Source organism: Macaca nemestrina, chromosome 7 (genome assembly GCF_043159975.1).
Source record: "Macaca nemestrina isolate mMacNem1 chromosome 7, mMacNem.hap1, whole genome shotgun sequence".
In the NCBI taxonomy this organism is placed as follows: domain Eukaryota; kingdom Metazoa; phylum Chordata; class Mammalia; order Primates; family Cercopithecidae; genus Macaca; species Macaca nemestrina.
The window spans coordinates 122,960,988-122,981,846 of record NC_092131.1 but is presented as its reverse complement, the minus strand read 5'-3'; the positions used below and the strand labels follow the sequence as shown (position 1 = coordinate 122,981,846).

General features: G+C 45.7%; 1 protein-coding gene across 1 annotated transcript in view; it reads right to left on the bottom strand.

Moving 5' to 3' along the window:
* The window catches only part of LOC105493153 (TBC1 domain family member 2B), an 82,775-nt gene that overhangs the window by 7,392 nt on the left and 54,524 nt on the right, over nt 1-20,859 (bottom strand). Inside the window, exons 7-11 of the mRNA XM_011760627.2 lie at nt 15,134-15,244; nt 13,846-14,039; nt 10,469-10,963; nt 6,962-7,079; nt 1,267-1,452 (exon numbers count right to left, since the gene is read on the bottom strand). Coding sequence (XP_011758929.2) covers nt 1,267-1,452; nt 6,962-7,079; nt 10,469-10,963; nt 13,846-14,039; nt 15,134-15,244 — 1,104 coding nt within the window. The remainder of the gene's footprint in view (nt 1-1,266; nt 1,453-6,961; nt 7,080-10,468; nt 10,964-13,845; nt 14,040-15,133; nt 15,245-20,859) is intronic.

Genomic DNA, 20,859 nt, shown 5'->3' with positions numbered 1-20,859 from the left:
GTAACAAGCATAAGGAATCATTTTAAAATAAAACCAAAACCAAAGTTTTCTGATTTTGAAACTCTTAGAAAGTCCCACCTACAGAGGCTGTTTCCATCTCAACTAGTGTACTTTTGAAGACAGGGAAGGAGATTTTTAAAATTTTTATTTTTATTTTTTATTTATTTTTTTTGAGATGGAGTCTTGCTCTGGCACCCAGGCTGGAATACAGCGGCGCAATCTCGGCTCACTGCAACCTCTGCCTCCCAGGTTCAAGTGATTCTCCTGCCTCAGCCTCCTGAGTAGCTGGGACTACAGGCGCCCGCCACCACACCCGGCTATTTTTGTATTTTGAGTAGAGGCGGGGTTTTACCATGTTAGCCACGATGGTCTCCATCTCCTGACCTCATGATCCACCTGCCTCGGCCTCCCAAAGTTCTGGGATTACAAGTGTCAGCCACTGCACCTGGCCTTTTTTTTTTTTTTTAAATTTGTGTTTGGGGTACATTAGAGGTTAAAGGGAATGGACTCCTGGTAGTCTTGCGAGTTCAAGCAGCTTTGGAACAAATTGCTTTTCCCATATCTAAGGGCCTGTGCCAACCTGTACTTTCTCTTATTTAGTTTGTTTTCCGGGTCTTGCTATGTTGCCCAGGCTAGACTTTAACTCCTGGACTCAAATGATCCTCCTACCTCAGCCTCCCAAATAGCTGAGACAATTGGCACATGCCACTGTGCCCAGCTAAGGTATAGAATAAATTGAGAAGAGTAACTAGAAGACTAGGGGGGCCTCCACTCCATTACATACACCTGTTTATACAATTAGGGTTTAGTATGTAAATGTATTCCTTATTCAAAAACTGATTTTTAAAAAACATACAACAGAGCGAGTGGGAGGCTCATGGGCAGTAAGGCTCTGCAGTTGGCTCCCCCTCGTTAGTCCCCCTAATCCCCTGCTTATTAGATCTCTGGGTCTCCATCTCCTCCTCCATATGATGGGGCAACACCACCAGACATTTGACAGATGGTGAGGCTCAGGCTCCAACTATAAGTCACAGCTCCCAGCGCCTATCACAGGGCTTGATGTGGGTTGAATGTTTCTGATACATGAACAAATGACTGTGGTTTCCTGATACCCTGGACCCAGCTCTAGTCAGGCCATGCTGAGATCCCGTGGGCACCGTGGTAATCCTCCCAAGTTCCAGGTGAGCCAGCCACTCTACCGCCACCAACGCTGCTGACGGTTGTCAAGCATGTATATCTGAAAATAGCTGAGCTGAGCTAACCCACCTTTGGTCCTTCATAAAGGAAAGAGTCCCATATTTTAAAGAGGATGTCACTAACGACACTATCAACAAACACCACCAGAAACCAGTTGAAAGTGATGAGGGTGTAGTCAACTTTGTACTGTTCAAAGTGGCCATGCAACCGAGGCAGCTTCTCACTCATGAGGTCTCTGAACACCCGCTGGTCCACCTGGAGAGGGAACAAAGGGGAGAGGTGTATGGGGCCTGCCAGGTCACCGGGTAAGCAGACAAACAGACACACAACCTGAGAGCCTGGGGGTGGAGCCCACGTGACAGCAGCACGACCGTTCCAAATGCGCCGTGGGGCCCATCACAGAACCAGACTACCATGTTCCAGCAGTGCTGACCTGGTGTGCTGCAGGTACACACCAAGTGTCTGCTAAACACATGCTTTCCACAGGGCATGGGAGTGGGGGGGGGGGGGGGGTCCGTGACCTGAAACCAACTCTTGCACTCAAAATGCCCTGGGAAATAGGCCACTGCAAGGAGCAGGTGGGACAGTCAGCCTTGCTAATCCACATGTAACTACAGGAGACGTTGACACAAAGGGCCAAAAACTGGAATCCTGGGCAGATGGGAGTCTTGAGTCAAAGAGGAAGCAGCATCACCACGTCCATTCAACAAACATTTGCTGGGCTCTATGTGCAGTGGGGGTGGCAAGGACTCCAGCATCACATGGACCTGAGTCTGAATCTCAGCTCTATCACTTACTAGCTGGGTGGCTTTTAGCAAATTATGCTCTAAATGGCTCTGTGCCTCATGTGGAAAATAGTTAATTACCTCTCTCTTACTGGACTACTGTGAGGATTAAATGAGGCTTATATAAACTACCCATCGCACGACAGACAAGCGATACCTGGTTACCACCACTCTGTGTCAGGCATGGCACCAGCGCTGGGCAGAGCAAAAATAAGGTTCAACCCTGACCTCAAGGAGTTAAAAGATGAGAGGGGAAGGCCAGACACATGGACCATCCTAACTATGGCCAGGCCCTGGTAACGATGTGTTCATACAGCCCTGTGGAACCACGGACAGGTCCCGGCCAAGCCCTGAGAAGAAACCGTTCCTACAGCTGGAGTTCAGGCTTCCAGGCAGGAGGGCTGGGAGGTGAGGCAGCACAGCCAGGCAGAAGCTGGTCACAGACACCCCTGAATCACACTGAGGAGTCAAGACACTATCCTGTCAGCCAGGGGCTTTCCTAGCCTTTGTCTATGACTCACAAAAAAACATGCATCTTCAACCATCACCCAGTCCACGTGAACCAGTGTGCACGTGTACAAAACAAAAATAAATGTTTCACAAAACAATACTTAACCTCACACAGCGGACTACCCTTTGATGCTTTTAATTCTAATCAATTGGATTTGATGGGAAAAAGATAAAAATAAAAACCTAGTACCAACCTACTAAAACAATTTCTCTATCCATAGTATAAAAAACAACGATAGTCATCCCTTGGTGTATGCACAAAAAGCTGGCCCTCCATATAAGAGAGTTTCACATCCTGTGAATACTGTATTTTCAGTCTGTGTTTGTTTGAAAAAATCCACATGTAAGTGGACCCATGCAGTTCAAACCCACGTTATTCAAGGGTCAACTGTACGTACTTTCCCATATTTCATGCCCAGTCAGGAGCTGCCTTTAGGGAGCAATAAAGTGGCAAGGGAGACGGACAGCTCACTGTAAGACCAGTTGATGATGACGTGATTCATTCAGCCTGGAGGATCTAGCTGAAGACGTCCAAGAGGGAGGGGCATATCAGCTGGCCCTGACGTTGGAGGAGATCCTTGTACACATCTCTTCTCCGAACTAGGAGGCAGACTGTGCCTCACTCTTAAGGCTGCCCGGGTGCTTGGCGGAGGGCTGGTGTGGAGCAGGCTGCCAGGGAACGCTTGCTCTGGCCTCTGTTCAAGCTTCCTCCTCCACTGAGCTCTGGAGGACATGGAATGACTGTGTCATTCATCTCTGTGTCCTCAGCACCTAGAAAGGTCCTGGCACAGAACATGCACTCAAAGGATGGAATGAATGGAAAAGCTGACAAGCATGTGGACTGTAGTAGCAGTGGACACGGGGCTCAGGCACTTGATTCTGGCAGGAGGCAGTTTGACAGTGATTGGCAAAGCCCAGTGCTGAGGGTCGACAGCACACACAAAGCTATCCGCATTTTAAGAGCCACCTTACATAATGGCCATCGATAAGCAGGAGGATAATTAAACATGTTCTAGCACCCACCTGATGGAGTATTAGGCCACCAAATAGGATGGGTACACAGTATAAAATGACATGGGAAAATGCTCATGCTATAATGTGAACCAGCCAGGATACAGTGTGCTCTCAATTTGGACACCTATATGAACTAGGGGAAAAAAAGCAAAAGGAAATACATCAAAATGCTAACCATGGTTCTCCAGTTGGTAGGATAACAGGTAATTTCCATTTTCCTCTTAACATCTTTCTACATTGCCTAACTTCTCTTTCGTGAGCATCTATTACTTGTATAGTCGGCGGGGGGAGGGAGAAGTCTCCTTAGAATTTACATTTATGTTTACATGACAATGTGATGCAAATTTTATCTTAAATCCAGACATTTAAAATAAGTCTTCCCCTATAACAATACTACCAACTTTTATTGAGTTTTTACAATGTTCTGAGCATTACATTCAACTTTTTTTAATGCATCATCTGAATTCAACCTCAAATAATCTGTGTGAAGGGGTATTACTCTCATCTTACATATGGGGAAACTGAGGCACAGAGCTGTTAAGTGATGTGTCCAAGCTCCACAGCTCATAGGAGGTAGGGCCTGGGTTGTGACCTACTACTACATGTGACCCTCCACCCAAGTTCCTAACCAAGGTGCTTGGCTACACTTCAATGGAATTAAGAAAGATCAATCCTTCATTTTTCTTATTCTGAAACACTGGGTCACCTGATATTTTAAATTTGAATTTTTGAAAGCTATTAGCTTTCAGGTGCCCATGAACACACAAAACTTTCTTTACTGACCCTCTAATCCCACCTGACTGACTACTGCCTCTTCCTGTTGCTGTTCATTTCCTACACACCAATGCAACAGAACAATACATTTCCTGGGTAATTAGCAAGTGAAGTGATCACAGGGAGACCAGATGAGCTTCTCCTGGGATCCACTGACATCTGTGAAACTGGGACAGGGACCTGAAGGGGGCAGCTGTGGCGAAAGTCCACCCTCTGGGAAGGCCAGAGCTCTGACTCTCTTGCCACCCTCCTGTGACGTTCTAGGCACTGGGCAGAGATGGGCAAGCTTAGGCCCAGAGCTGCAGAGGCCTGAGTTCAAACCCCAGCTCAGCCCTTCAGCAGTGGCACCTCAGGCAAATTGCTTATTAGTGTCTTCGGCTCCCAGTTTTCTCCCAAGTCAAATAGGGAGACTGATGCTCAAGCTTGCAGGGCTCTGTGCAGTTGTACAGCTGCTGGCACGGGGCCAGGGCTCAGTAAATGCCAGGTCCCCTTCCCTGGTCAAAGAGTAGCTCATGTAAGTTCAAACATTTACTATGTGGGGTGCCAGGCATAGAGGAAAAGGAAAAAGAAAGAAAAAGGAAAGACAGGGCCATGGCCCTCAGGTACCACTGACTAGCTGGAGGACAGGCAGGCACACAAGGATGATCCAATCAGGTGGCTGCTGTCCCAGAGGCCTGCACCGGAGCAGCGGGAATAGCAGCAGGGCCCCGTGCCTGCCTTGGGGCAGGGAGGACCACTCACAGAGGAGATGTCTGTGTGCTAAGGCTGCACAGGAGCTTCCCAGGGAGATGAGCAATGGGATGTTGTTCCAGTAGAGGGATTACGTAGGAAAGTACCCAGAGGATGGGCATGCCCAGAGAACATATGTCCCATCAGCAGGCAGGAAGGAGGGCCCTGGCGGCATTCGAAGGCATCTTTACCCTGAGGAGCCCCGGACAACAGCAGCAGAGGGACGAGACTGAATGCCTGAGTGAGACAGAGGTTAAACTGGAGCAGTAGGCGAGTGGCAGCGAGAAGAAAGGAGAGAGGCAACTGCAGTGATGGAGAGGGGACGGTGGTCCCACCGTGGTGAGACGGACAAAAAGGGGACACAGATGTAAGCTTCCAGGCAGGTGGCAGCACTAGAAATGTTGACGGCAGGGATACAGAGGAAGGAGGCAAGAGTCCAGGATGGCTTGAGTTTCCAGCCTGGGGAGCTAGAGAGGTGAGGAGCACAGGCGGAAATAGGAGGCAATAATGATGACCCTCCCTCCAAAGGCAGAAATGCAAATGCAAAGAACACTCGCTCAGGGTCCAGCCAGGAAAATGGAAGTCCCTCTAAATATGTGTCACAGAGTGAATGTCATCCAGAGGCTGGCCACATCGTTGAGAGAAAAGCTGAGAAGCCAAACAGCTGACAGCGAGGCAGCCCAGAGTTATAGCAAGGGCAGAAAGCCACCCTGCGGGGAACAATGAAGGGAGCCGGTAGGGTCAGCTGTTGGTACAGAGGAAACACCGACCAGGAGCTGGGCACAGAGGAGACAAAGCCACCTTCAGAGACAGTGCCCGAGACGGGGAGAGGGAAAACCCCTTCAGTCCCTCCTGTCACCCTTCAGTCTCCTGCCAGCACCTCTCGCTGGCCTGTGGGTCCAGGCCTTGTGACACCGAGTGGTGCAGGAGAAGGGCAAGCAGAGGCTGTGAGCAGGTAGGCCAGGTCGGGGCACAGACCTGGAGAAGAGACAAGAGACAGAGTAGGCACACACGGGCACAGCTGTGGCTAAGATAGAAGCTGCCTGAGGCTGGGCCACATGCAAAGGGCCGGCTTATGGGGAAGCCAGTGCCGACAGCAGCCCCAGCTCAGCCTAGGGATGATGCAAGGGCCAAGGATCTGGTCCAGGGCCAGGACCGTCCCAAGCAAAGACGGAAACACTGGGCTCTCCTGCCCTTATCACCCTGCCCTGGCCCCTGGCATCAGACTCCAGGTATGGACGGCATGAAATGCGCCACTCAGACCCCCACTGTGGGAGGTGACTGCAGGCTCTGCTGCTGCCCCTCTGGTGCATCACCATGTTCATTTCCAGCAGCAGGGCACGGGTGCGGCAGGGGCACGAATGCAGCCCATCTGTGGAGGTGGGTGCCTTGGTCACTGCCCTTGGCTTGAGGGCTCCCCACTGGCCCTGCCCAGACTTCCTCAGGACTTCATGGTGGTCACTGCACAGGGTCTGGGACTCTCCTCCCCATCCTCCTCCCTTCCTGGGGCTAGAGCTTCTCTGTCCCTTGTCCTCCACAGGGGTTCCCCCATGCCAAAGTCTCTGGTTTGTCTCATCCCAGCCTGACATCTGTTTCTTGACAGCCTGAGCTAACACACCAGTCACCCAAGCACGCCTGGATTATGACTCAGCCCGCTGGTAGGTCTGTGTCCCGGGAAGAGAGCGCAGAGCAGTGAACACAATGTTAGGCCTGCAGGACGGGTCTGTCTCTGCTGGTTCGCAGGGGGCTGAATGAACTCAACTCGGCCTCAGTCACAAACAGCAGGCCATGACTGGGGACAGCCTCTGAGATGTGGCCTGCTGTCTTCAGGAATCAGTCTCTGAAGTCATGTACACAAAGCAATCCCCAACCCCGACCACAGGTTTAATTCAGGTCACATTTCAGCTGCAATTCTAAAAGTGATGACTGAAACACAGAATTTTCAGAACTACCTGGGATCCTAAAAGAGTCTTTGTATAATAGTCTCGGGGCATGAAAACTTCCACTATGGTAACGAGACACCAGAAAGCATCTTCTTGTTCCAGGTACAGGAGGGCCACTGCCACCAACCTACAAGCAAAGGGAGGACAAGATGAGAGCCCAGGCACAGACAGCTGCTACCACAGTCTCCACAGAGACCGTCTGCTTTAAGCCACTTTTTCTCCCACGGCCAAAACTATTTCTAGTTCTCCAATAAAAAATAATAAGGACCTGGCTTAATGGCTCACGCCTATTATCCCAGCACTCTGGGCAGCCAAGACAGGAAGATCACTTGAGGCCAGGAGTTTAAGACCAGCCTGGGCAACATAGCAAGACCCCATTTCTAAAAAAACAAAAAACAAAAATCAGCCAAGAGTAGTGACGCGCACCTGTAATCCTAGCTACCCAGGAGTCTGAGGCAGGAGGATCACTTGAGCCCAGGAGGTGAAGGCTACAGTGAATGATGATCGCACCACTGCACTCCAGCCTGTGCAACAGAACGAGACCTTGTCTCATTAAAAAAGAAAGGGGGGGGAGGACATTTCCTAAAATTTGAGAAGCAAAGCTACTTTTCCCCACTTTCATTTGGTTTTTGTTCAAAGATGAAATAGTTTCCCAGTGATCAACCAGCCTCATTAAATAGTTTCCATTATAACGCTTTTGCAAATGCAGCTGATTCTTTTGAGTTCATCAAGAAGTTCCAGATAACCCTTTCATACACAAAAAAATCCAGATGTGAATGGAAGTAACAAAGAACACAGGGCGGTTTAAAACAGCTTTCCCAATGCCATCTTGCTTCCAGGCTGAAGGAATAAAATGGGCTGCAGACGAGAGCACCCCGGAGAAGCTAACAGTGCTGTGTCCGCTGCATGCACAGCAGGGGAGGAGGACCATGTGTCTCAGTTGCTTTGTTGTTCATAACGGAAACAGGTCAGCTATTTACATGCTGTCACTAATCAACAGCCCTGGTATGGCTCCAAGTGGGAATGTGGCGCAGCAGGATGGAAAGGAAGAGGTGAGAGATAGGCCTCCCTCTACTCAGCTGAAACCCAAAACTTCTGCCCATCACACAAAGCTTATGAGCAACACTCATGGGAAATTCCCTGAAGCCATTTCTCAGAAATTTTTTCCTTAGATAAAACTATAATGAACTCATCTCAAATTAAATGGAAAAAAAGTCCGGGAAGAGGATGTCTCAAGTATGCAGGGATGGGATGGAAAGGAGAATGGTGACCACTGGCAGAGACAGAGGAGAGAAAAACAAGACACGCAAGCAGAGACACCAAATCCACAGGACTTGATGGTGCCAGGAGAAAGGGTAAGGAGTCTGAAAGCGGCAGAGCCTTTGAGGACATCACTTATATTCACCAATATTCCAGATGATAGGCCTGAATCACCATCATCTAGACAAGGCTACAGTTGTCCTACTGAAGTTCTGGGTGCTCAGAAGGCATGGACACGTACCAAATACTTTGAAGAAAAAAATCCCAAAGAATTACAACTCAGAGGTTTTAATGGTGATGAGGGTGGAGGTGTAGAGAGAAAGCTTCAATTATCTGCAAGTATCATTTATGTAGGAAAAAACTGATTCCATAACAATGCCAAATAAACGGAGCATTACTGTACCCCAAACAGGCACACTCAAGTCCTCACCAGGACCCTTAATTTCAGGGGTTTCCAGCTTCCAGGAATTTTTAGATTGAGTATACAGTGTGAATGGTGGCTTTAAGCAAAACAAAACTGGTTCATTAGGGAGGATGCTACTTACAGGCTTTTTAAAAATGGAGACTGTCTAGAAGTAGCTCTAGTCCCTTTCACCTTCTGAGGGCACACAGCGAGGCTGCCCTATCCTCACCACCACAGAGACAGTGACTTACTGAAAACCATTTGGTTTCAGGTCTTAACCAAATAACATTCCAGCTTAAAACCCTTTCTTCCTGCAGTACTCTCATTTCAGACACAAACAGAAAACCCGTACCTGGAGGTCAATACCTGGCATGGAGCAGAAGCAAAAAGGCCTGTGAGCAGCCAGAACAAATGTCAGTACTCAGAACTCCAGCTCATGCACGGCTTACAGAATTCCTAAGGTACACAGGCAGAGCTTTTCCATTCTTACTTTATCCGTATCTTTTTTTTTTTTTTTTTTTTTTGAGACAGGGTCTCACTCTGTTGCCCAGGCTGGAGTATAGTGGTATGATCACAGCTCACTACAGCCTCAACCTCCTGGGCTCAAGCGATCCTCCCACCTCAACCTTCCAAGTAGCTGGGATTAGAGGCGCATGCCACCATGCCCAGCTAATTTTTTTTTTTTTTTTTTGACGGAGTCTCCCTCTGTTGTTCAGGCTGGAGTGCAGTGGCACGATCTTGGCTCACTGCAACATCTGCCTCCCAGGTTCAAGCAAATCTCCTCCCTCAGGCTCCCAAGTAGGTGGGATTACAGGCACGTGCCACTGTCTGGCTAAGTTTTGTATTTTTAGTAGAGACAGGGTCTCACCATGTTGGCCAGGCTGGTCTTGAACTCCTGACGTCAGGTGATCTGCCTGCCTTGACCTCCCAAAGTGCCAGGATTACAGGTGTGACCCACCGCACCCAGCTAATTTTTTTTGTATTTTTTGTAGGGATGGGGTTTCGCCATGTTGCCCAGGCTGGTTTCAAACTCCTGGACTCAAGCAATCCTTCCACCTTGGCCTCCCAAAGTGTTGGGATTACAGGTGTGAGCCACTGCACTGGACCTTTATCCTTTTTTTTTTTTACAAACTTGATTACCTACTTTCATAACACAGAAATATAAATGGGCAACTGCCAGGACAGCAGTAAGCAGAAAGTGCGCAAGCCATTAAGAAGCAGTCAGTGCAAAGTCCAGTGACAGGAAGAGCTTCGTGGGGAGCAAACCTCAGTCCTCCTGAGGTCTTGTCCCATCCCTACACAGCTCAGGAGGATGAGCCTGGATCACCAAGAAAATGTGAGAGGCTTTTCAGCGTCCTCTGCCTATGGAAGTAGGGAAGTATGCAAGACCTGTTAAAGGTTCTAGTTTAAAAGGAAACAAGTTTAAGTCCATGAAGGGCTAAGTTTCAATCAGCTGAATAATTGTCTGGGGCGACTTCTTGATTCACAAAAAGATCCTGTATACTGCATAAACAAGGGGTGGCCATCAATTTCCACTCCATGCATTACAAACTAATAAAATCAAACTTCTGATCAAAACCCAAGTGTGATGAGACTAGGAAAAAATGAGACTCCAGTAGTTTCAAATGAATTAAACTCTTGTGTTCTTAATACTTTCTGAAAGCATGTTTGTTTCTCTCAGTTCTTCTAGAACTGGGGACACTGTGTCATGAAAACTGGCTTGCTGCAACTACTTTTTTCTTCTAAAATATTGACTTTTCTTGGCCAACCAGGAAGGGAGGGAGCTGCCAGGCAGTACCGGTGCCTACAAGTTGCCTAATGGCAAATGGGAACATTTTGTGCTGTGCCCCCACCTGTTTAGGCCTTGGCAGTAGCCGATGTCTGGATTCCGCCAGGAGAAGGCGAGGAGGACGTTGCGTAGCTTCTGTATGCCTTCTGAGGTGGGGCAGGAGTAATGTTTGTTGTTGGGCAGAGTTCGCAGCAAGTCCAGCTCAATCTGCTTGGAGGCCGGGTTCTGTTTCTCCAGCGCCTTCTGCAGCAATGTCTGGAAGTGGCCAGGCTCCGTGCTGTCCTTGAACTTCTTGGTGTGACGGTCCACACACCACTTCCATACCTTGGAACGGTGCTCATGGGGAATGCCCGCACGGATAAGGTTTTTTAATTCTGGAGAGCACATCATCTCCCTGTTGACTGTACTGGCAAAATAGTTTTCCCACTTGACCCCAGTGGAGACTTCCTGGTTTTCTGTGAGGTAGAGAGTCTTCAGATCCAACGCGCGGACCTTGGCGACCAACTTCTCTTCCTCGTCATCCTCAGGTACAGTCCTGAACCCATAAATATCATATTCACTGTTGATAAAAACAAAAGGAAAAGTTAAAATGACAAAGTTTTAGCAACAAAGACCAACGCAACAGAAAAAGAGAGTCTAGAAACCAAATTATGCACACGTGGTACTTTGAACTATGAGAAGCATTTCAGATCAGTGAGGATATAATCGACTTCTCAGTATATAAAGCTAGAATGACTATCTATATGGAAAAATTAAATTAGATCTCTACTTGATACTACATAGGGAAAAAACCAATTCCAAACAGTTTAACACTGAAAATATGAAAAGCATGGAAGAAAACGCAGGCAACAGCACAAAAACAAGACTGATAAATCTGGCTACATTAATGCGTGTGTATGTTTCTTTATCATATATGTACTACATATGTATAACTTTATGCTTAAAAATATCATTTTAAAAGATTAAAAAAAAGAAGAATGTATTTATAAGCTATTAGGGATAAAGATGTTCACGTCCCAGTTCCTGGAACCTGTGGTTGTTTTACGTTACATGGCAATAGGAATGTTGTTAATGGAATGTTAATGCAGAATTTAAAACAAGGAGATTATCTGGGATATCTGGATGGGCCCAAATATCCTCATGAGTCCTTCAAAGTGGAAGAGTCAGTCAGAGAAACGTCAGGCAGGAGAGATGGGAGGCGTGAGAGGCGCTGGACCTGCTGCTGTCGCCCCGAAGATGGGAAAAGGGGCCCCGGGCCAAAGAACGCAGGGGGCTCTAGAAGCCACCAACCACAGCTGACAACCAGCAAGAAAACAGCGACCTAGTCCTACAACTGACTGCAAGGAACTATATTCCACCAACAACTTAAATGAACAAGGAAATTAACTATCCCAGAACCTTCAGAAAAAATGCAGCCCTCAATTAAACCTGGATTTTAATCCAATGAGACCCATATTGGGCTACTGACCTTCAGAACTATTAAGTGACAAATTTGTGTTGTGTTGTTTTAAGCCACAATGTTTATAATTTGTTGTACCAGTAAAAGAAAACTACTACAAAGGCCTTTCACACACTGCTGCTGAGCGTAAACTTACTCAAGCACTTTGAAAATCAGATCTAGCAGAGTTAAAGGTATGTATTTTCTACACACCAGGAATTCCACTTCCAGTCTGCACCCTAGAGAAACTCTCTCACGTGGGCACATGGGAATATGGACCATGATGGTCCTTGCATCACTGTAACAAGGAAAAATGGAAAGATCTAAATGTCCTCCATGAGGGGAAGGAATAAAGACACCATGGTAGATTCATACAATGATGTTCTACAAAGAAGGTAAACATGCTCAGTCGTGTGCGTCTGTAGTCCCAGCTGTCTGGGAGGCTGATGTAGGAGAACTGCTTGAGCCCAGGAGGTCCAGGCCAGCCAGAGCAACAGAGTGAGACCCCATCTCTTAAAAAAAAAAAAAAAAAAAAGCTCAGGAGTTAACTTGTATCAACCTGGATAATTTCAGAAAATAATGTTGAAGGAAATAAGTTTCAAAATGATATGTATCTGGGATTAGTATGTATCCAGTCAGAAATACATACTGAAATGTTTACAGGTGGAATGACGTGATGTCCGGCATTTGCTTTAAAATATTCCAGAAAAAAAACTGGGGAGTCGGGAGGTAAAATGAAATAATATTGGCAAAACATTAACAAGTGCTCCAGTTAGTTGCACACAGGGGTATATGTTACATAATTCTGTCTACTTCTTTGTTTTAAATTTTCCATAAGAAAAAGTTGAAAATAAAACAATATACATGGTTATTCTACTTATATATAAAATTTGAACACACAATGTAAGTAGTAAGAGCACAAAACACTTTTACATGGGAAGAATACACAGCACCTTCAGAAGCACTCCAAGAGCTCATAGAAGTTAACCACCACCACGACGGGCAAAGCAGCAATGCCCAGCGTACAGGTGGCGCTCCAGCACCTGGGAACCTGACCATCCAGGCGGCTGAGGGCCTGTCCTCACCACTCACAGCCTGGGTGACTCTGGGCAAGTTATATCACCTCCATACCCAGCTTCTTCACTTGTAAAGTGAGAATAAAAACACCCACATCACTGAGCATTAAGTACCACTCTGCACATAAAACCCTTAGCACAGTTCCTGGCACCTGTGAGACATCCATAAAAGTGTTTAGTAAAGATGGTGTTGGGTACTTTCTGAGCATATTTCTGTTATCTGAGTAGCCCAAACACTGCAGGCTGGTGCTGTAAGCTCAGAGAAGGGAAAGGTCACGTCAAACTGAAGCAAGGCTTCACCTGGGCCTGCAGGGGTGGGGCAGGAGAAGCAAGGAGACTGCCGTAAACAAGGCCTAGACACAGGGCTGGTCCTGAGTCGTGGAAACAAGAGGAAGCTGAACTGCGTGAATCTGCAGATTTCTCCTGGCTCAAGTATTTCATGAGTCTAATTTTTTTTAGAAAACAGGTTATGAGAGGGTTCTTAATCCAAGATCCATCATGGGCTTCCAGATTCAGTGATTTCCCCAAAAATATATGGGGTGTGTGTGTGTGTGTGTGTAAGCTCAGTTCCCCACTTAAGGGCCCCCTTTGTTTTGAACCACCTGTGGGTAGGGCTGTTTTAGCAGATGGTTCCTATTCCTTGGAAGACCAGCTCCTCCTGAAGTAAGCAAGGATCAGAAGGAAGGCTCCCTTACTTACACGAGAAATAGGTCTTGCAATCAGAAGACCTGTGGTAAGTCCCTGCTCTATGACTTGATTACTAGGGGAGAATGAAGACATTACCTGTTCTGCTGACCTGACAGCATTTGTCATGAACACCAAATGAGACACACAGCTGTGTACGGCTTTCTGCGAATGGTTCCTGCTGTTGAAAAAGGGACTTCAGAAATGGGGTGCACTACTCCCAAAAGTCACTAGCACCTTTACCTGACAAGATGAGGTTTAACAAATGCTTGCTCTGGCTGCTCTTGGCTTTCAACCTGCAGAGCATCCTCCAGCAACTGGGCTATGACCTCCCGGGTGGGCCCCTGGTCTTCTGAGCACACTGGTGTCTTCATTTCTTGGAGCAATATCAGGTATTTACTTTCTATCTGGCAGAGCTTGGCTTCCAGGCTAGAATACTGCAGAGAATGTGGTGGTTACCTCCATCCAGACAGAGACACAGGAAGAGCAATATTTAGATACTCAAATAACCAGTGAACAACAAACCCAAAACTATTAGGAAGTGAGCCAGAGACAGACTGTATCAAAGACAATAAATTAATTTATGCCACAGACCACCTGTCACGTTTAAAATGGCCTGCAGTGGGCTCCTCTCTTCCTTATAGAGGAGTGCTGATAATCAGACCTCCGGATGCCAACAAATGCATCACCTCTGGACAGGCTACATGCCAATTACTACATGCCAATTACTGAGGTCCAGCTCGGTGCCATTTGGCACATGGCCCATGAGTGGCCACTCCATGCTATACCCATTCTATTTAAGGACACTGTGGTTCAGGACTAGCTCCCATCTGCCACCTTATCAGACAAATCAAATATACCCTGGAAAAAACGCAGGAATAAGGTCTGGGAAGATGCTTCAAGTTCTGTTCAAAAAAGTTTATCAGGTATATAACAGCTATTGACAAGTGTCATTTGACTACAACTCATTTGATGACAGCTGAAATGTTTGTGGTCCCATTACACTTTGTGTAAAGCCCCTTCCAGCCATAATCATATCGGACTTTCACAACAACCCTACTGGGTCCACAGAGGCGGCATTCACCTCACCATCTCCATAAATACAATCTGAACAGCATAAATCAAAACCCAAATAATCTTAATTTAGGGGACCTTATAATTATATATTTAGTTTGTTTTCTTCAAAGTCCATTAAAAATGCTTATGAACAAAGGTAACACACTAAGAAAGCAATACCTTATGTTCTTTTTCTTTAACTAGAGAAACGGAACACATTTTCTGTAGCTTCTCATTCTTACCCAGTTTATGTGAAAAACTCACATCTCAGGGCATTTATCTTTGTCTTCATCAGAGATAAAATAAGACTAACTATATATCTCTATGTACTATATATATTTTAAACATATTTTGTTATCAGTAAACACATCTCTCTAAGCCTGGGAGTTGAACCGGTTTGTAAAGCATGCTTAATTTTAATGGTTTCCTAACCTTACCTCCCACCAGGTAACAGAATCCATCTATCCTGACCCACCTTTGCCATCAGATCCCTCTCTCTCCTTTCTGCATTTCTTCGTAGAGCTGAGAGTTCCAAAATCTCCTTATTTAGAAATTTGTTTTGGGTTTTGTACCCCTGTAGATTATCCTGTTAGAAAAAAAAAAATCCCTGAATTCATATTGGTTGAATATTGACTAATTAATTACCCTATGTAGTCAGTATCTTGCTGCCTCACCAATCAAATAGCCCTGCTAAGTTAGAGTAAGTTCTAAAGAACTAGAAGTTGTTAAAAGGCACTTTCCGATTAATCTTTTTGGCCATTTACAGTAGTAGAAGGCAGGCAGGCATGATGGCCGTGATGGAGAAGATATTTTTATTTAATTGTGGTAGTTTTTCTCAACTGATGACAGGAGAAATAAATATGACATATTCCTAAATCTATGCAAATATTTTATCCATATTCCATATTCATTGAGGTGGTTAAAAAAAAAGCAACATCTTACTTTTTTTTAAACTAGAGAAACAACATATTTTCTGAAGGTTCTCATCTTCACTTATCCAGTTTATGTAAAAAAAAAAGGTTATATACATATACAGTTCATAACTAAAAATCACTCTTAACAACAAATCCTATGACCTACAAATAAGGCACGTAAGAGAACATATTCTTCAACATTGAAAAATTTCAAACTTACAGAAAAGTTGAAAGAAAAGTACAATTAACACAATATAGCCTTCATTTAAATTAGCCAACTGTTAACCTTTGCCTATTTGCTTTCTGTCTATAAAAGAACATAACAAGCTGGTGACAAGTTCTGCCAAGTCCAACTGTGAGAGCAGGTTGGGGCGGGGCACATGTCATGTTGGTTTCAGCCCTTGAAACTCCAAGCAAGAGAGCTGAAAGGAGCCAACAGCAACAAAAAGCAAACCAAAAAGGGGGTACAGTGTTTTCATGTAAAACACTGAAAATGAAGCTCAGAAAACTTCCTTAGACTTTCCTAATAAAAACAATGAACTGAAGACGCTGCTAAGGATACTAATCCAAATCACCTCTGAGGCAGTGACTTCTGAATCTTCTTTACAAATTCAGTCTTTTATAAATGTGTCTCTTCTCCCCGTCCCGCCCCGCTTCTAATTGTTTCTCTTTTATAATCTGACAGGCTGGTGTGTGAGGTTCCTGATCTCCCAATCACAGAAGAAATTATGTTCAAGACAGCTCAAAGAGCAGGCCAGGGGAGTCAAGACAGACTGGTGATACCACAGGCAGGAGACTGCTGCTGCTCCCCAGAGATGTGGCTATAGAAATTCCTCATCGCCAAACAAGAAACCACCACGGGATTATACCATTTCCCCCATAAAATGCAGAACTGAAAATGGTTCAATGTTCCCTTTAATCACTAACATTTATGGAGCACTTGCAATGGGTTACAGGTGCCCTGTGCTAGGCATGTGAGATTCCTAATCTTGTTTAAAACTCACAACTCTTAGGCAGCCATTCTCACCATCTTTATTTTTGAGGTGAAGAATTGAGCCATAGAAAGTTGCCCAATTACTGTCTAGGCTGCAAATCAGACTTCTGAGAGCCAGACCAGTGGGCTCTTAGCTCCATGGTCTCAGGCCCCTGACTCCCACAAGAACTTCGATAGGCATCATACTCAGCCTGAGCAAAACCATGTCATGACAACTACTTGAAATGTTGAATATTGGACTTCCTTTTCTCACCTGAATCTCCTTTCTACTGGTGTCTTAAAGCTTTTTTTTTTTTTTTTTTTTTTTTTAAGAAACAAAGTTGGCTGGGCATGGTGACTCGTGCCTATAATCCCAGCACTTTGGGAGGCCAAGGCAGGAGGATCACTTGAGTTTGAGACCAGCCTGGCTAACATGGCAAAACCCTGTCTCTACTAAAAATACAAAGAAAAAAAAAAAAATTGGCCAGGTGTGGTAGTGCACACCTCTAGTCCCAACTACCCTTTCTGAGGCATGAGAATCACTTGACCCCAGGAGGCAGAGGCTGCAGTGAGCCAAGATCATGCCACTGCACTCCAACCTGGGTGAAATAGTGAGACTCTGTATCAAAAAAAAAAAAAAAAAAGGGTGGGAGACAAGGTCTAACTCTGTTGCCCAGGCTGGAGTGCACTAGCATGGTCATAGCTCACTGCAGTCTTGAACTCCTGGGCATAAGTGATCCTCCCACCTCAGCCTCCTGAGTAGCTAGGACCACAGGCATGGCCACCACATCCAGCTAATTTTTTTTTTTTTTTTTTGTAGAGATGAGATGTCACTATGTTGCCCAGGCTGGTCTCAAACTCTTGGCCTCAAGTGATCCTCTTGCCTCGGTCTCCCAAAGCACTGGGATTACAGGTATGAGCTACTGCACCTGGCCAAAGGTCTCATACTTAGAAAGATTAAGCAAACATATTACTAAAAGGCAGGTCAGCCAAAGGAAAGCTGGCTGAAGGGCAACTGAAGAAAACACTCAACAGTGATGGATAGAGACTGAGTGATACAAGGTGGGTCAGTGAAAGCAAGTAACATCAGCTGTCATGTATGTCTTTAACTTAAAATTTGTGTTACAATCTAAGTTAAATCCTGATCATTTATATTACAGCTACTTTCTCTAGAATGATGATGACCACAGCAATAACAACACTCAATAGTGAAGACCCTATGAGGAGCCAGGCACTGTGTGAGGGAGGGCTACGTGGATTACTGCCTGTAACCCTTACAATACCTATGATGAAAATAAGCACTATTTCACAGACAAACACACTGAAGCAGAGACATGAATTCACCTGCCCAAGTCAGAGGTCCTAAGTGGTGATCTGACTTTGAATCCAACCAGGGCTGGCTCCAGAGGTCATGTAAAGCATCACCCCATGCTGTTCCACATCCCCTTCCCTCCTGGTGCTTGCTCCAGTTGTCATTCTGCTTTTCTGTTTGTGCCTCTAAACTAAACCGTGAGGCCCAGGAGTGCAGTGCCTGTGTACCCGTGCAGAATAAAAGAGTAGGCACAAAGCTGGATGAATAGATGAGCTGGAAGGAGAAGCTGTAGGCAGGGAGGTATTCATGGAACAGCAAACACAGGAAGAAAGACAAGGATGAAGTAAATGACAACACAAAGGATGGACAACACTGAAATCGCTAATGAAAGCAATGTGGAAGTGCTGGGGCCACAATGCTGAATGGAACAATCCGAAAGTCCATATACTTCACAAATGGAAGCATTATGGAAACACAGAAAAGGATTGGAAGGAAACATAGAAAAAGAATGACTTAATCACTAGGGTGGCAAAATCCTAGGACCAATGTTTATTCCTGTCTCAGAATACTACAGAAACAAAAAGCATTAGACTACACCAAAAAAAGTTAGCAAATTCCAAATGGCAGAAATCTTTACAGGCAGCATCCACTGACAATAAAGCATGAAAACTGGTCAAGAACGGCAATAACAAAAAAGATACATAAACATATATTTAAAATTAAAAATATATAAAATATGCTTTAAATAAACATATCTTAAATATATATATTTTTCCACTTAAGACATTTTAAATTTGGAATCAGAAGTAGGAATCAATATTTCTTCTTCAACCATACCCTGTCTAGAGCTGAAGGGCTATGAAGGAACGCACATCAGAACACCCACTTCTGTCAGTGCACTCCCTCTTTCTCCTTGGAGCCTTTCCAGTTCTCCCAGTGCCACTGCAGAGGAGACCTATATGAGGTGTGAACACCTTCTGCATTGCAGAGGGACCCCCAGCACTGGCAATAACAGAGCAGTGTCAGACAGCATGAGGTCATGGACCCAGGCAGGCCTCAATTGTCTCACCCGGAATCCACCTAACAACTACTTTGCCTCTTCATCAACTGTCACTACATCACCTCACGGTTGTGATATTCGGGGGTCACTCACAGGCTTAAGTTGTTAAAAATTGTTAAATTTGTTGAGAAATGTTGGAGGAAAAAAAACTTCATGGCTGATTCAAAACCACCCCACCCATTACGCTGCAGAAAGAAAAGAGGAGGGAATGTCCTGTTCTGATCAGTGTTGTGTCCCGATCAGCTCCATCAGCTGCCTACAGAAGGAGCTACACAGTCGCGACAGCCACGAAGCATACTCTTCACACAACCCCGGCTTGCTCCCCCGGAAAACCTGTTCCACACGTCTTCCCCACTGCCGAGTGTCACGCACGCCCTGAAAACCCACCACTATAGTACTATTCTACACACTACAGAAATAGACACACTTGCAAAATAAAACCTTCACCGGTCTGCTGGGTGCCATGGCTCATGCCTGTAATCTCAGGAGGATCACTTGAGCTTGGGAGTTCAAGACCAGCCCGGGCAACACGGCGAAACTCTGTCTCTACTAAAAATATAAAAATTAGCTGGGTGTGGTGATGTACACCTCTAGTCCCACCCAGCTACTCAGGAGGCTGAGGCCAGAGGATTTCTTGAGCCAGGGAGGTTAAGGCTGCAGTGAGCTGAAATTGCACTACTGCACTCCAGCCTGCAACAGAGCAAAACACTGTCTCAAAAAAAAATACATAAAAATAAAAATTTCTGCTCTCATTAAGTAATCCCAAAATTTGTATTATTGATGGGTATATATTTAGGGTCATGTATATTCAATGTTGTGTACATTAAAAAACCCAACTTCCATTGGCAACGTTAACTGATACCTCTTATTTAAAAAACAAAAAACCAAAAAACAAAAAAACCCACAAAGGCTATTTTTTTCTTGCAACGGGGTCTCACTTTGTCATCCAGGCTGGAGTGCGGTAGTAGGATCTCAGCTCACTGCAGCCTTGCTCTGCTCTCCAGGGCTCAAGCAATCCTCCCACTTTAGCTTCTTGAGTAGTTGGGACTATAAGTACAAGCCACCATGCCTGGCCTTTTTTTTTTTTTTTTTTTGTAGAGATGGGGTTTCACTATGTTGCCTACACTGGTCTCAAACTCCTGGGCTCAAGCAATGTGCCCACCTCAGTCACCCAAAGTGCTGCTATCACAGGCGTGAGCCATCATGCACCGCCAGCTTTTTTTTTTTTAATAGTAGATATAAGGGTAAAGTATTGAGACCAGAGGTTTTATTGTTGTTTTGGATTTTCTCATTCATAAATCCTCTGGGCCTCACATATCCAATGGGTGTTATCAGTGAGAAGTGGTCACTCTGTGGACCATGTACATATTCCAGCCCTGCTGCCATGATTTCAGTGTTTTTACTTCTGTTTTGGAATTATCTTCAGGGTGCCCAGCATGCCCATCATTCCCTCACTCAATGCATTGGCAGTACCTGAAAGGTACTGCCAGGCATGAAGCAAATGCTCAGTAATAACCTGGACAGTAACAAACCTCGGACCTCCAAGGACAAGCTCCATCCGGAGCCAAACACCCTTGAAAACACATTATTTGCAAGATGAGGGTGGCCAGGTAAGGAATGCCTTGGGGCTGAGACTAGTAGCTACAGGCATGTTTGGGGTCTGCTGGGGTCAAACAGGCTATACTTGATGCCCCACGTCCTGGGGGCCACGTGTCCACCTAAAACCACTCCAACAAAGTCTCAAGAACTGGTGGCAGCAAGAATGTTATGATCCTCCCTGTGGCTTCCCCTCTGAAACAGGAGGCTTCCCTATAGGCAAGAAGAGAAATGCAGGCTGCCCCCGCCTCTCACAAATGCTGTGTGTTCCTCCTACCACATCAGTTGGTCACCACCCCAGGCATGACTTGGAGGGTCACTTCCGTTCAGGAAATAGCCTCCCACC